Here is a 17,216-nt window from a genome sequence, read left to right as displayed (position 1 = left end):
ATAAAAAATGAAAAAGACCAAAAAAAAAAAAAAAAACCTTTGCTTAGAAAGAATCGTAAGTAACTTGTTGGCAATAGGAACTTACTTTTTTGTTTTAAAGAGAGTAAAACCAAACAAAATGAAACAGAATAAAGCCATTCAAAACAAAGCAATGAAAGTGACACATGAATTCAAAACAAGATAATAGAAAATCAACCATGGCTATTTTGTTATCTTCAGAATAGCTGCCCATACTATCAGACATATGAACAAAACAGTAACACCAAACAATACAAAACACTAAAAATGATACAGGACTTCAGGATGATAGGAAATTAACAATAGCTACCACCTTCCCTTTTTAGACATTTCCTCCCCTTTTACAATATCTGCTGCACATTTTGGATCCCACTAACTACTTCAGGTTTTTATACTAGAGATATGCAGTGGAGACTTAGAAAGCGATAGTAACTTAACCATCAACCACAGAATGGATAAGAAAGATACTGTATTTTTATACACTTGAAAGCTACTCAGCTATAAAGAAGGATAATCTCAAGACTTTTAGGTACATGGATACTTCCCAGAAACTTAACTTTCTTGTGTATCATCTTTTCTTACAAACACAGGCCTCTTATCCAAGGAGATACTCTTATCCAAGGAGACACGGAGTTCTCACCTCTTGTCTCACCTCTTGTTCATGGTGGCCAATGGCCTCAGCTGCTATATCCCACTATGCTTCATCTGGCTTATTTTTTTTAATTTGAGAATTATAGGACTATATCTTAATTTATATTTTTATATATTGATGCAGTCTGGCTTAATTGCTTCATTTTTTGAGATGTATCTTAGGTAAAGCAATCTTATTAGAAATCAATTTCTGAATTAATAATAAAAACCTACTCATCCTGTGTTTCTAAATGCGCTAGCTGCTTTTTAAAAACATTTTTCATTTTAGACCTTTTTAACCTTTACAACCATAAAACACAAAAATACACAAATCTGCTTAATAAAATGGTATTGGAAATCAATGGACATACGACAGACATCAGTCTCATTTTCCTGCATTCTGTGTATACAGGCTGTTGCATGTATAGAATTTATACTCTAGGCCCTTTCTCCCTATTTAGAACACTGTGAGCTAAGTAAAACTTCTTGAGTGAACGGATGGAAAGCAGTGTCAGACATGTGTTTCTTAACCTGCTAACTGCCATCAGCTGCAACTTGCCTTAAGCTATGGTGCCTGCTAATATAAGCTGCATGAGTCAAATTGTGAACCAATAGAAATTTTCAACCATATTCATTGTCTTCTTAATTGAGGATTCAGTTTGAGCTGTAAAGCAGAGAAATTCTACCAGACCACTATTCTCTGGGCCAGACAAGTATGTCCCTAAGAGTTAGAGTAAATATACAGCTGGAGCTCAGGCTTAGGCATAAGTCAGCCAGCTTGAAATTTTTTACACTTGATCATCCTTTCCCCTCATCTGGCTTTAATTTTAGAACTTACTTCCTCATCTATTTGTTCTCCGATCTGTCAATATCTACTGTAGTTTAAAATTTCTATAACTTTATTAAAACTTTTTGAGTAGCAGTCTTAGTGCCCCCAAGTAGTGCTATATCTTGCATTTCCCTATTTTGATACTCTTCGATTCCTTAACTACTCCAGCAGTTTACCCCCAGTGTCATTCAAGCAGGTATCACTTCAACCAGTTGATTGTGTTGAGTAAATTTGATAAAACTCATTTGTATATTTTCTGTTACATTTTCTTATAAAATTAAAAATGCAATTTTTGGTCATCTTATATTTATAAATTGCACTGGTTTGTGGTTAGTGGCCCTCAGTGTCCTTAATAATAAATGAGGCTTTTGTCCAACTATCAACCTTTTATAGAAAGGCGTTTTCCTAGGCTTTCTTATTTTATTCTTACATACTTCCTTACTAAACCCGTGGCTCAACCGTCATGTCACTGTGGTTGACTCCTAAAAACTGCATCAGCAAGTAGAGTCGCAAACTTTGGCCAGCTCCTACTTCCCGGACTTTTCTTTCCTGGCTTTTCCTAGTTAATCTCTTCGCTCCAGAATGTCAGCCTTTGTTCCTCCTGTCAGTTACTACTAATTACAGCATGCCATTTTTCTTAAAATTTTCAGTGACTCCAGATTACTCTTAAAATACCTGCATTATAACATACTCAACCTTGAATCTGAGACCTCATCCATAGATTAGGAAGAAGTGACCACTTCTCTAAATCCATATTGTTTTGAATGGCAACTGTTTTTTCCCTGAAAACATTTAGTTTGCAATATTCCTTTCAAACTGGACAGATGGCACTTTATATGTAAGGGCTGCATTTTTACTTTGTACCCTTTTAGCCTTCATCACAATGCTTATTTAGAAGTACAGCTCAAATAGCACATCACTTACTCTGGGGTCAAGTGCATTTTAATACTCTGTAAAAATACATATTTACTGGTAAATGAATAGGTAGAAGAACAAAAGTATTTTGGTTTTCAGTTATTTTAACCTTTGGTCAGACCAGATTTCCGGACAATTTTATTTCAACACCCTGTTCCATTCTTCTTTCCTTTAGTTATAAATATTATTTGAACAGCTATTGTAAGAAAATATGTCTAACATAATTGTAGTCAACATCCAGTCATTTATTTCAAATTGTATTCAGTGTAAATTCAATATGGTAAGGAGTTTGAAGATGTTTTGAAATACTACAGTTTCACTTGTACAAGTCAAACCAGCAAACTTCCAATAATATATTTTAACATAGCCAGGAATATAAATGGGGCCAAGTAAGGGCTAAAGGCAAAAGAATAAATCTCTTTTTCTCTTCCCAAAATCCAAATTATTAGATATATAAAGAAACAGAGGATATCACTGATAATATTTATTGGGAAAGAAAATGCTGCTTTTAAAAACCGCAGATACAAACACAGAGGAGCAAGGTGAACCCAGAATAATTACCAGGAACTAGCATAGTAGATGTGAGCTCTGGAGTTTCCAAGAAATCCACATTACTTCTCTGGAAAGTCTTGCTATAGTTCATCTGAAGGTGGCTGTGTAAATTATTGCAAGTTAAGGTTATTCATTTTTATTTACAACCTAAGGAGAGTACACAAGAGATTAAGTCAAGATGGCAAGGTTTTGGTTGATCTGTGTTAAGTGCCTGTATAAAGACTTGCTTTAATGGTTATCTCACTTTAAAAAAGACTCAAAAACTTAGCAATTGTCATCAGAAATTAAAAAAGCCTTTTAAAATAGGAATACTGATTCTACACAGGATAATAAATAGGAGGCAGACTTGAATTTCAGAAGAAATGATGAAAATAAGATAACCAATAAAAGGGACTATCCATTTTTCCATTCCTTTAGAATAATATGAAATAGAAATCATGTATCTTAAAATGCAGGCCAAGAAGCCTAAGGTTGATTAGGTGTCTTTAAGGCTGTAGTCTACATCTGGGGTCATTTTGCCTTCATCTTTATATGAGGTTCCCCCCTCTCATTTTTGGTGCTGGACACTGTACTTGGGGATTGCATTTAGGGCCCCATGACACTGGGCAAGTGTCCTAGCACTGAGTTGTGATCCTCAACCCTCCAAGTGCCTTATTAAAGCTACAGAATGACATTTTAAGGTAAAATGTGTATCAACTGAATTAAGGTGTTCCATTCCCACTGTTGTATTTAATACCCTCAAACCTTGATTAAAGAGCTGTATTTTCTGTATTACTTAAAGCCATGTGGAACTGCTTGAATAACCTCAAAATATCAAAAAATTTCCTTCCTGTCAGTTTTTTACTTATATATTTATTTGTTGTTAATCATTTTCTAAATTTCACAACTGACCTTGCTTTTATTTTTGCCAGTGTTCTGAATTTTGCCTTTATTTATAGTGTGTAGAGACATATAGAAAAGTTATGAAGATCTTAGCCATTATATGTAGTTTTAATTTAAAAATAGTAACCATTAAGCTTATAAAGCTCTACACCCTCACCACTTTCAAGTTCCTTAGACATCCATGATCTGTATCTAATTGTACTTGTTTGAAAGTATCAATAAAAAGCTCTTAACTCAAGTGAATCAATACCCAATGTATCTGTGCTTCAAGAGGGAAATGACTTCTAAACCGTAAAATAAACTCATAAGCTGCGAGACTCAGCAGCCAGGTGTGATAGCACATGCCTGTAGTCTCAGGACTTGGCAGACAGAGGCACGAAGTTAGCCACAAGCTCAAGGCCAGCCTGAAACCACATAGTGAGACCCTGTCTCAAAAATGGGATTCAGAGTAATGGGAAAGACACGTTTTAGGGTGAAATAAATAAAATGGAATGTTTCCTACAAGCCTGAAAATTTCATCATCTATGTCGCACTTTTCCTGGTTTCACGAAAACAAATCAGCATTGCTCATAACTTACCTATTCCACACACTGCTGTTCTCCCAGAATTCATAAATTATGTAGCGAGGTTCATTTGAAAGCTTCTGTATTGAAATACTGAAAAGAAAAAGAAAAGGCCTGATTAGCCAGTGGAAAATAAGGGAGGAACCAATTTTTGTAATCAGCTTTACAAATGAAGATGATGAGAAGCTTATCTACCCACAGAATGTCTGTCTGTCTGTCTGTCTGGCACAGTATTTTTTTGTTTTGTTTTCTGGCTTGCACAGTCTCACAATACACTAGATGTCATAAATACAACTTTTGTAAGTTTTATTTGATTTATTGAGTGTATTATACCAGAGTTCATAAAAATGAGAATCTGTGCCACCTCAAACTCCATGAATTGGTCCTGTCAACCACCACGGCTCGTGTCAAGTTCCCAACCTTTCTCCACTTGTGCAGGACACCTTCTGGGCCAGCCTTCTGGGTACCACTGCTCTGCAAACTGACTCTTAGTTTGTTGGTACATAAAGGTTCTCTTTCTCTTTTACGCGCACACACAAACACACCTCTCACACCACTTTGGATCGAATTTGAGAGTTCAAATTCTGGCAATTACTGTTTTTAAAAGTTCCTCTTCCAGTTTGTCCCTTCTAGTTCTTTGATCATCCGGAGATGCCTAAAAGCCCATATTTTGGAGGAATGAGGAAATAAGACTGGTCAAAAATATAAGCTGAGATGAAGTCTATGGATTTAATCCTATAGCAACAAGGCGTCCTCAGAGGATTTAAACAGGGAATGTGCCATGTAGAGCGAGTTTTAAAGGACCCTGCTGAGGGCTGTGTGGGGTATGAGCAGATAACAGTCACACAGAGCAGACAGGAAAAGTAGGCAGGCACACAAGGAGCTTAGCTGAGAGATGAAGAAAGTCCAAATCCATGTTGGCAAACGGGAAGAGGGGACATGTTCATAAACAGGGAAGGCAGGGAGACAAAGATGCCTTAACTGAATTCTGAAAGATTTTCATCCAACTGTTAAATAGAATATTGGTATTTGATAAAAAAAAAAAGGTTAGAGAAATCGGGATTTTTGAGTTAATAACAAAGATTTTACTAAATTTAAAATACTATTGCAGATTATTGTAGATTTGGAGTTTACCTAAGTATGACCAGCAGGTGGCAGTAAGAATCTACAGGAACTTTAATACATGTTTCTTTAGTTCTTTGCCTATAGTTTAGTGTTTTATGTAGTTCTTTAATTTGGTTCATTAAGACATGATGCAGCACATATTATTATTCAATTTTTTTTCTTTTTTGGTATCAGGGATTGGACTCACGACCTTGTGGTTGCTAGGAAGGTGCTGTGCCGCTGATCTGTATCCCCAGCCAAACTTTTGTCTTTTGTTAGGATCGTAAGAATTGACCAAAAGAGACTTTGTGATGGTCTCATCCCAAGGAGTTCGTGGATTCTATAAGATCTCATAAATGATCAGCCAATTAATATGCATATGTATACTGTCTCATACTGTACAGTACATATATGCACTTTGTGTCACTTAGGGCCCCTTACCCAACTTTCATTTCCTCATCTGTGGAATGGGGGATACGAGTTCAGTGCAAATTGGACAGGACTCTGCTTCTTACTTTTGGCTTCTGCTTTCCTTCTGTGTGTCCTGCCTTAACTCACGGGGCCTAACCAGTGAAGAAAGGGCACAAAAGGAGGGACAGTTCTCACGTTTTCCCACACCAAACTCTGTCCAAATGTTTATCTATTTAAATACTTATTTCTGATTAATGAGTCAATGCCCCCTCGCATTAGGATTTTTTTAATTGAGTCAGGGTTGACTACATAGTTCAGGCTTGCCTCAAACTCAAGGTGATCCTCCTGTCTCAGTCACCTGCGTGTAAGAAATGCAGGTTTGTGCCACCATACTCTGCAATTCTTTAGGAAATATGAGGGCTATTGCTTACAGTATAACCCACGTTTATGTTTCCTACACCCTTGAAATGGAGTTTTGAACACATTCAGCTTCTAGAATTTCATAGCTAGAAGTGATTTCAGAAATCATCTTAATAGCTGTGAAATTTTAGGCTGAGATATGGCTTTAATAGCTTACTCTCTTCAAATATCAGTGTCTTCTTCCCACAATTAAATTCTAAGATTTTTTTTTTGCCTTTTTCCTTTTTTTTATTGGTACCAGGGATCGAACTCATGACTGCCTGCTTACAAGGCAGGCGCTTATGCCGCTGAGCTAAATCCCCAGCCCCAAATTCTAAGATTTTTGAAAGCAAAAACCATTCTTCCTCATGTCAACCATGGTTCTGAAAGCACTGTGTATACCACATTTATTCAGTTAGCTCCTCCTTATGTCAAATGGATTAACAAGCCTTCATAATTATGCAATAAGTGTACAAAGAATTACCAATCATGGAAATATATACTAAGTATTAGGGGTAGCTATGATCTGAAATTATATGTCATCAAAAATTCTTACATTGATGCCTAACCCCCAACATGATGGTTTTAAGAGGTGGACCATCTATGAGGAGGAATTCCTCCATATAAATTTAATCTGCTGGTACCTTGGCCTTGGATTTCCCAATCTCCAAAATTATAAGCAATATATTTATAAGTTAATGTAAATAATAAATTTATTTTTTTAAAGTATGAAATTGTGTGTGCATGTGTGTGTATGTGTGTGTGTCTGTGAGAGATACACTGGTTCACACAAATTATCACTTAAATTTTTTACTACCTTAATTTAAAAAAAAAAACTGTATACTGTAGGCTCTGTGAGTCCTCAAAATTCTGAGTCTTAGCTGGGTATGGTGACTATAATACCAGAATTCTGGGAGGTTGAGACAAGCAGTCATAAATTGGAACCTAGCCTGGAAAACTTGGCAACTTAGGGAAACCCTGTCTCAAAATTTAAAAAATGAAAAGGTACTGAAGGCATATATCTACTGATACACAGATATATACCTAGTGATATATATCTACTGATACATATACATATATATACATACATATATATATATATTGCAAAGACCCTTGGTTCAATCCCCCATACTGGAAAAAAAAATCTGAGTCTCTCTAATCAAATAACTTACAAGGTAAAAACTTCTGTAATTTAGTGTCTGAGTTTAAGAAAGCAAGACTGTCTGGTAATAATCAAGGCAGGAAAAATTTTGTTCATTCTACCCATGGTTAACCACAAAAAGTCTAGGGAGTTCTAGTTCAAGAATAACCAAAAATTTTTTGTTTGGTGCCAGCAATCAAACTCAGGGCATTGCACTTGCCAGACAGGTGCTGTGCCACTGAGCTACATCCCTGGCCCTAGGATGACCAGATATTGACAAGAAAGAATCAGTGTGGGTTTTGGAATCAGATAAATGAAGTACGAGTTGTGTAGCACACCCAAGCCTGTTTCCTTTTAAACTGGACATAATTTGTGCCTCTTAACGGTTGTTGGGAAGACTAAGAAAATGGATGAAAAATAGATTTTGTAAATCCTCAACAAGTTACTATTTTATTTTATGGTGGCAGTCAGGGTCTACACATGATGATGCAAAGCTAGCCATCATGGGAGTAACTGCTAAAGCCTGACAATCCCCAGGCTATGAGCAAAGTGCTCAGTGACTGTGCTGGGTGTGCCAAAGCAAACTTTGACCATTCATCCACTGATCTACAGAACTGCATTTGATTAATTGTACATCTGAAAAGTCGAACTTAGATGCACTGGCGCAACATCTGTTCCACATAGCTCCCATCTGTGTGTGGTGAATGTCGGATGCACCTTCTGTGTGAGAAACTCTCTGCTCTATAAAAGAAACTAACTGAGGACTCAGCAGTAAGACGTGAACAAAGAACCATTAAGAAACAGTCTTGTAAAGGACAGGAGAGGCTGAGAGGGGCTCATTTATCTTACAGAACAAGGAGACTCTCCTTCCCTCCACTTCAGCAGGAGCTGCTGGAGCCGTTCTTCACGGACTCGAGAGGACAGAGTTGGTAGCAGACAGCTTGGATCCATCTGCTCTCTTCCTCTCCGCCAGCCTGCGTCCTTCCCTCTGGGGCTGCTTTAGGTTTTGGAGCACATTGCCCACTGCAGCAGGGCTTCTGACCCTTGAAAAATACACTTCTCTGTCTCTTTATACATGTAAATCCCCTAATCCCGGAAACAGACTTTATCATCTTTGGGGCCTCACTAGGCAAAAAACAGTTTACGGAGCTCTTCTTCCTACAGTTTACACTGCAGAAGGTATAAATAAGCCTCGTTTGCATTTTCCAAATATTCAATTTTATTTTTAAATGAGTGGGCTTTAAAAAACTGTGTATAGTCTTGCTTTGGAAAATCCTGGAGTTACTTAGCTAAAAGAACTGCAATGGACTTTGATTTGTGCCCCTCTGAGCTGATGGGAAGTAGAACACGGATAATGCCAGCACAACAGCTTCTGTGTTCCTGGCACAGAGGCACCGTGGAGAAGATGTACGCCAGGGACGGTGCTGAGCAAACGCTCACACTCATGGGAGGAAGCTGACCAGCAGTGGCCCTGGCTCATGTTTCATCTTCTCCCCTGGATGAGAGGTTCCAGCCCCTTAGCTGGAATAATGTACTGCTGTAGTATACAGAAAGTATAATTAGTCACTGAGAAGAGCGAAGTGCTCAGAGACTAAGTCTGTGTTTATGTGTGCACACAGATGCGCCCCAACACAAATGCACATCTGTTAAAGAGCTGTCCCAAAGCAGTATTTGAAGATCATTAGGAAATGCAGTTTAAACAACCTCGCAGAATAAGGGTGGATTTGGTTGTGACATAGTCACAGTCTACTATCGGGATGGGTGATGGACAGGATTCTGAGCTTGTTGCTTATGAAAAGTGTAATTTGTGTTTTTATTCTAAGGCAGTCAGGAATTTAAAAGCAGTTTTTGCTAAAAAATGTGATCCTTCACTTGGGCCTCCAGATGCTCAGTATGTAATTGAAGCAAACCAACTCATGATCTTCACTTTATATCCTTTGTTACCTGAAAGCTTTGGCTCAAATCCCTTCTCAGCTCTGCATACAGGTTTGTTAATCATCTCAAAAGTGTCTGTTTAAAAGTTGGCAAAATAAAGGTGATTAGCACTGAATTTATGTAATATTGTCTTTGTTGAAGGGATTTACAGGAGCGTTTAGCTAACTTCAGAGGCCTCCAGCCTTTGTTTTAACCATGTGACTGACCCCCTGGATTCCTGGAGAAGCAGAGCCCTACCTGACTGAGACCACCACAGAGGCAACCATTTCATGGGAACACAAGTACCCCTCAAGACAAGGAAATTCCTGAGCTATAAAACCAGGAGTGAGTGGTGATCAAGTGGGACCCTGGGCCACCTCAGCTAATCCTTAAAAACTGCCTCCCATTTCAGTGGGTGGGCCAGTCGGATCCCCTTCATAAGAGTGTGTTCCTGGCAGCTCAAGCTGGAGTCCTTTTCTAAACTTTCATTCTCTTTTGCTTGCCTGACCTTTCTAAGCTCCTCAAGGTAAAGTAAGGTACATTATGTTTTGTTTTGTTTTTTGTCGCAGGATCTCCCTAGGTAGCCAGACTGGCCTTGAACTCATGATAATCCTCCTGCTTTGGCCTCCTGAAAGCTGAAGGTGCACCACCATGCCCAGCCTTACTTTCTAATGAAAGCATTTTCCTGCAAATTGGTGCCTCAGTTTTAATTTCCATGTATACTAAAGCAAGGTTCCACACTGGCCAGTGACAGCTCTGAAAATTTTTTGAATGCAGATGAATTTGGGGTTGGGCTCTAGAATTGACAGAGACCTGCAGCTGGGTGTGTATGTCTCAGAGAGGGAATTTGCCAGGTCTGAAGTACAGTAAGAGGGAATCATCCACTGACAGCTGTGCAAAAGGCAGAGTGTCTAGTTAAGGGGAACAGACAGTAGTAATAATATGGATTTGGGGGTCTGCAGGCAGAGTGAATATAGGATCAGAACAAATATCTAGTATTGGTAAGACACTCACTAGAGTCACTGCAGGTCCTGGTTAGGACACTTCTGCAATTATTTCTGGGAAGTTATTCTAGGAGTTATTAGACTGGTTGGAGTAAAAAAACTTCACAAGAGACATAGTACATTTTTGTAGTCTCAGATAATAGAAGCCTGAGCTGAGTGGTGCCCATGGGAAGAGCTACTACTGCTTTAATTAAATAAAGGAGATCTGAAATTACGACTTTAGAGACCTCGGGTAATTTCATAATGGGACAGTGCTCATCAGGCCATGGGGTATCTGGAAATCAAGGCTGGATGGAGTCAAGGCCTCCTATCATCTCTAGACATGATTTTAAATGAATGCTGGCTGCCTGGATACCAAAGGGGGAATTTCAGTCTACCTGCAGCTCCTGTTTTGCAAATTATTTTTCATTTTATTTTTCCTTGGGTCTCCACCTTAGAAAATTATCTTAGGATCCAAGGATCAGACAATAAACACTCAAACTCTGCAAAAGGTGTGGCCCAGAGCTACATTGGTCAGCATAATTTATCCCGAGGATTCTCAGATGCCTGCTTCCCATCCCTCCCTCATTTAAAGTGGGACCCACAGGGCTGAATCCTGCCAGGAGCACTCACCGCAAGCACCCACTTTGGGCGGAAGCACTCTCCACGTAGTGCTTCAGGGCCAGCTGGAATTCTTCCAGGTCCTCCTCTATCACAGACATCTGACGCTGCACCAGCATGATGTGCTGTCGAGGAAAGGGCAGTGTGATAGCTTTGGCTGTCACAGAGTTTCATTTAAAGGCACCCTTACTGCCCATCCTGACCCTCCTCACAAAGCAAACAACTGCCATGCCAAAATGTGAACAAGGAAGGCCATGACTGTTCCAAACAAAAAACTGTAGAAAGCCTGTCAATATAGGTGGGGTATTTTTCTTGGCTGTAGTACAGGAACTGAAAAGAAAGCTTCTAAGGTTTTAACATAACATTTATATCAGCATCTCTGGGAGTGGGCCCAGCCACTGGTATTTTTAAACACCTCTCTGTGTGTCTCTAATAAGCAACAAAGCTGAGATCACCATCCTAGAGTCTCTTTTCTATACGGCACAGCTTCAGCTTCTTAGATATTTTGTGCTATAATACATGTTATGACGATCATTACAAAAACCAAATTTCAAAAAATACATGTTCACTGATGCATTCCAAATGATGCATTAGCAACTATAGGCTTCTCAAATATATTACCTCTCTACAACAGGCCGTGTTCAGAACACCACGGCATTAAGTGGAGTCCCACACTTGGGGTGGTCTCTTTGTGGACCACATGTGGTTGGATGCCAATTGCTTCGTTTAGCAAATCCCATTGCTAACAAAGTAATTGTAGTTTGGAGTGTTTCTTAAAAGTCTCTGCAGCTTCTCATGGAACTATATACATCAACATTAGTCCTTTCCTCTTATCTAAGGATTGAGAGAAAAATTATAAAAGTGAAAATAAATGTAAGAATTTATGTCAGCCACAAAACTGCAAAATCCAACAAAATACAAAAATAATCCAGAATTAAAGAAAATGACCTTCACAAATTACCAGCCAGATAGCCTAAGAGCTGGAATGAAATCCAAAGTCTACTGTCTCACATTCCAATGAATTTCTCAGTTTGTGTCAAGTAAATACTAGGTTCTGGATTCTGAGGCTCAAGTGGCTACAGTGATGGCTCAAGATAGAATCCTTGTCTTTTTAGGACTTAGGAAAAGAAGAAGGGAACCTAGAGATCTATGTTTAGAAAAAGACTTTAGGTGTGATCACTGACACATGACACTGGCTATGTGGAAATTGGCCAGGTGGCTACCAAATTGGGGGGCTGTATTACCAAAGAAACCTAGATATTAATCTTCAAATTCCTTGACTATTTAGGCCTTAACATTATATTTGGGCCTACAAGTATATATGGAGCAGGAAGCAGACTATGAATAATTCAAGTCCTCTTACCACCTGAAGCAGGTAATATTATGCAATGGGCTATTTCAGATGGTCTCAGAGGATAATGGACTAATAATCTTTCAAAACAAAGGGTAGCAGAAATCTTTCCAGACTACAGTTTCAGGGTCACATACCACAATTCCTTAGCTGAAAATTACCTTCCCAGTACTAATTTATTGTTGCAGTGAATACTGTGCATTTCTCATTTATCCTTTTTTTGAATGGGATTTTTGTGGCATTTATCCTGCCCAGTTTTATCACTGTATATTCTCTTTGCATTCTGTCTCTCTCTTCTTCCTTCTCTCTCTCCCTGCACCCCTCTGTCCATCCATCTCTCCTTCTCTCTCCCCCCCTTTCTCTTTCTTCTCCTTCTCTGTCTCTGTTTCTCTCTCTCTCTCTCTCTTTCTCTCAGAACTCAGAAGACTATACTCTCACCTTACAATCAAGACAGATTTATCCAAAGATCTTACATTTTGATTACAACCAGTAACTAGGACACTTGGGGTGGTCTCTTTGTGGAGGAATCTGCATGCATGTGTTCTACATGTGAAAAGAAGGATGCAAATGAATATTTGAAGATTACAAAGTGGAGTCTGCTAATTCTAAGCTGTTTGTTTCTCTTCTTTCTAGGTACATTGCTAGACACGTGTTGTAGCCGCCTGTGCAGTTAGGTCAATCAGCTAATGAGTTATCCTCAATAGATAAGACATACTACGCATCATTTTCTTAACCAAGACCTAAGACTATGAGCCTCCTCCACATTGTTTTTCCTTTTCTGTTGGCAGGATGAAAACCTATCTTAGGGATGGGAAAGCTGCAGATGAAAAGACCATGGGTTCCAGAATCATTGTGTGGAATGTCAACTGGACTAGGACCAAATGCTTATTGCACTGGAACCATTGTGCATTTGGACCCATTGTCCCCATTTGTCTAGCCACTGGGATGAGTTCAACAATTTTTTTGACCTTGGTTCTATATACTTTCAGGAGCATGAATCAAGAATTGGAATATTCAAGCCTACAATTGTCTCCTAAATTTTTGTGGTGAGCCATCAACTTTTTTTTTATATTCATAACTAAAGAGAATTAAAAATAATCTCTTGCAAAATGATGGTGGACATGTCTTTTTTCCTAAAAATCTACCTGGAGTTTTTCACTGGGCATTTGTGACTCACAGTCATTCACATGGTTTTCATGGGCTTCTGTCATGGTTTATGTTGGTGGCCCCCTGGCCTCATGCGTTTGCATTGTGCATTTGTGATTGGTTCATTGTCTAGCTTGGATTGATGGTGTCAGTGCTACATCCACCTAAGGTGGAGCCAGCATACGATGTAACAGGTGGAAGAAGGCGTGTCTCTCTCTCTTATGCTGGTTTCTACCTTGCAGCCACCAGGAACTGTGGCCCTGCCATGCTGGCCTAGATGGAGCCAAATTAAGTATGGACTGAAACCTCCAAAAACCGTAAGAACTAAACCTTCCTTTCCCAACTTTGGGCATCAGGTATTTTGTCTCAGCAACAAGTAAAAAGTAACTAAGACAGTTTCCTAATGAGATACTTAAATATATCCTTGTAGTCCACCGTAATTCTTTTGACCTGAGGGCAATTCCTACATGATCCATCAGAACAGACTGTTAAAAATGATAAGAATCCTCTTCTACTCTCTGAACCTATACCCTATGAAATATCACTTTTTGCTTCTCCCATCAAAACATGGATTCTCCTCTCCTCTCTGCAGATCTGGGTTGGCCTTCTAATTTGCTTTGGCTGCCAGAGTGTGGCAGAACTGACAGTACCAGTTTCAAGTTAGGGCCCAGGAACCTTAGTGTTTCTACTCTTTCTTTTGGATCCACAGGATTGTCATGTGAACAAGTCTGCTAGAGCAGAAGCCAGCAAACTTCCTTTGTAATATTTTACTTTATTTTAAATTAATATTTATTTTTGTAAAGATAATATATGCACATGGTTAAAAATTAAAAAGGAATAAGTGTTACTCGGTGAAAATTGTTACTCATACTGGTCGCAAAGCCACCTCTTCATCACAGTGATTGCTATCTTCAGTTTTCGTCTGAACCGATACAGAACTATGCTGTGCATGGAAATGTGTTCTATTCTGGGTAGAGCTCTTCCCACATTGTCTTCATTTCTTTTTTTCACCTAACAATATATCTTGGAAAGTGTTTCATAACAGTACATGTAAAATTGCCTCATTTTTTTCATTATTTGGCTTCACATTTCATATATTTTTGATGGCCACCTAGCTTTCCGTTACATAGATATACAGAAATGTATTTTCTGTACACTCTATCATTAATGCTTAATCTATTTTTCTCATACTCTAACTTTCACAATGTTGCAACATTATATCAATTGAATATATGTGAGATACTTTTTTTATAAATGACTAAAGCCAAGTGTGACTTTAGTCAACCTCATATTAAATGTGAATAAACTGAACGCTTTCTTTCTAAAATCAGGAGCAAGACAAAAATATTCTCTGTCACTACTACTTTTCAATATAGGTTTGAAAGATTATCTGAAGCAATCAGGCAAGAAAAAGAAATAAAAGAGATATGTATAGGAAAGGAAAAAAGTCAAATTCTCATAATTTGTAGATAACGTGATCCTCTACAAAGAAGACATAAAAAATTCCATCAAAAAACTGAATACCAAATTCAGTGGTTCAGCAGGAGACAAATATCAACACACAAAATTAATAGCATCCTTGTACATAAATAATAAGCTAAATAAATAAATAAGGGAAGTGATATCTTTCACAATAACATCAAGAAAAAGTAAGTTCCTAGGAATTAACCTATCCAAGGAAGTGAAAGAGCTCTACAATGAAACTTATAGTACCCTGAAAAAAAGATCAAAGAGGACACCAGAAAGTAATAGATATCTCCTCTTCCTAGATAAGAAGAATACATATAGTCAAACTGGCCAAATTTTCAAAATTGGTATATGGATTTGACACAATCTCAATCAAATACCAGGAGTGTTCCTCACAAAACTAGAGAAAACAAGCCTAAAATACACATTAAAATGGAAGAGATCTAGAATAGCAAAAGTATTCTTGGGCAACAAGAGATGGACAGAAGGAGTTACAATTCTAGACTTCAAAGCTACAGTGATAAAAATAGCACGGTAATGGCAAAAACAAACAAAACAAACAAACAGAAAACAGACATGAGGAACAGAAGACAGGATGCAGAAAAACTCCAAGCACATTCATCTACTGATTATTGACACAGGAGCCAAAAACTTATGCTGGAGAAAACCCAGTCTCTTTAACAAATGGGGCTGGGGGCACTGGCTCCCCACATGCAGAAGACTGAAACTTGACCCATTCTCCCACCAGGTACTAAACTAAAATCAAAATATGTCAAACATCTAAATACTAAAACAGAACATTTAATCTGCTGAAGACAAAATAGGTGAAAGACTTGAAGTCACAAGTGTAGTAAGGACTTTCTGAATTGCACAATAGGTAACACCGAGAAGCAACACATGGGATAATATCAAATTAGAAAGCTTCTGCACAGTAAAGGAAACAACCAACAGAGTGAAGAGACAATGTGCTTCTTGGAAAACAACTGCCAGCCATCTCAAACAAAAGACTAGTAACTAGAATACACAACAAAATAGTTAGATGCCCTCAAAATTAAAGACCTATCAAAAACAGGCAACTGAAATGAATAGATACTTCTTAGAAGAAATACAAATGGCCAATAAATACTGGAAAAAATATTCAACATCTCTGGCCATTAAAGAAATGCAACTTAAAACAACAACAAATTTATAACCTACTACAGGAAGAATGGATATCATCAAGCAATCTGATAAAAACAAATGCTGGCAAGGCGTGGGGTGGGGAGGAAGAGCCCTTCTCATTATTGATTAGAGTATAAACCAGTACAAACATTATGGAAATCACTAGGGAGATTCTCAAAAGAAATAAAACTAAAATAAGAAATTCTACTCTGCTCAGATGTTCCTCTTTCTAGGCATCTTCTGGAAAGAGTTAAAGTCATCATGGTATAGGAATCCATGCATACTCATGTTTATAGCAGCACAATTCACAATAGTTAAATCTTGGAAGTGGCCCAAATACCCACCAGCTCCTCATGATGAATGTAATCACTGTAGACTGAAAATACATACTAATAAAAAGTGTTGACTTTCATTTTGACGTCTGTAGTGTAGTTGCCCTCCAGAGAGGTTTCATAATTTCCCATTTCCATCAGGTAAGCAGAATTCTATTCCCATGCTCTTGCCAACAAACTAAGCTTCTTTTTTTTTTTAATTAATACATGCTTACAGTACACAATGACTATATTCAGCATACGTAGCTGGTATGTATACACCACACATCATAGTTCTTTTTACATCTTTCCTTTCTCTCCTTCTCCCTTCTTACATCCCTTCCAATTTCCAAATAATCTGTCTACCTGATACAGTAGTAAATATTTTAGGCTTCACATGCTATGTAGCCACTACTAATATACTGAAAAAGCACTACAGATAAAATGTAAGCAAACAGATATGACTGTGTTCCAGTACAACTTTAGGTGTATGCATAGCAGGCTGTCATATGCCAGTCCTCACTCTAGAGTTATGCAGAACATGTAGAACAGATCTGAGGCCTTAGACATATTAGAAAGCTGAGGTGAGATCAGCAAAGCTGACATGCAGCTGAATGTAGACACTTGAAGAAAACCATCTGCCACCATAATGGCAATCTCACTGATCCCAGGCTAAGTTTTCCACCTCAACACTATGATTATTTTTAGCCAGTGATATATAAGGTGGGTTGTTATGCAGCAATAGCTAACTGCTTCATTCACTGATGAGAGTATGAATGGAAAAATTAAATTCTTGGTTCCTAGATTTTACTTTGAAA

At 38.2% G+C, this 17,216-nt stretch overlaps 1 protein-coding gene across 2 annotated transcripts in view; it reads right to left on the bottom strand.

Annotated features, from left to right (window-relative positions):
- The window catches only part of Necab1 (N-terminal EF-hand calcium binding protein 1), a 157,428-nt gene that overhangs the window by 2,554 nt on the left and 137,658 nt on the right, over nucleotides 1-17,216 (bottom strand). The window contains exons 10-12 of one of the 2 annotated variants that reach the window (XM_003479884.5): nucleotides 10,975-11,087; nucleotides 4,405-4,482; nucleotides 2,954-3,045 (exon numbers count right to left, since the gene is read on the bottom strand). In XM_003479884.5, coding sequence (XP_003479932.3) covers nucleotides 2,954-3,045; nucleotides 4,405-4,482; nucleotides 10,975-11,087 — 283 coding nt within the window. Of the gene's footprint in view, nucleotides 1-2,953; nucleotides 3,092-4,404; nucleotides 4,483-10,974; nucleotides 11,088-17,216 lie in introns of those variants that run through there. The other variant, XM_063257540.1, reaches the window with a different exon arrangement.

This window comes from Cavia porcellus, unplaced genomic scaffold (genome assembly GCF_034190915.1).
Source record: "Cavia porcellus strain 051 isolate PalLab524CR breed Dunkin Hartley unplaced genomic scaffold, mCavPor4.1 scaffold_10, whole genome shotgun sequence".
NCBI lineage: Eukaryota > Metazoa > Chordata > Mammalia > Rodentia > Caviidae > Cavia > Cavia porcellus.
The sequence above is the reverse complement of the archived record's forward strand: the minus strand, read 5'-3'. Positions and strand labels throughout refer to the sequence as shown.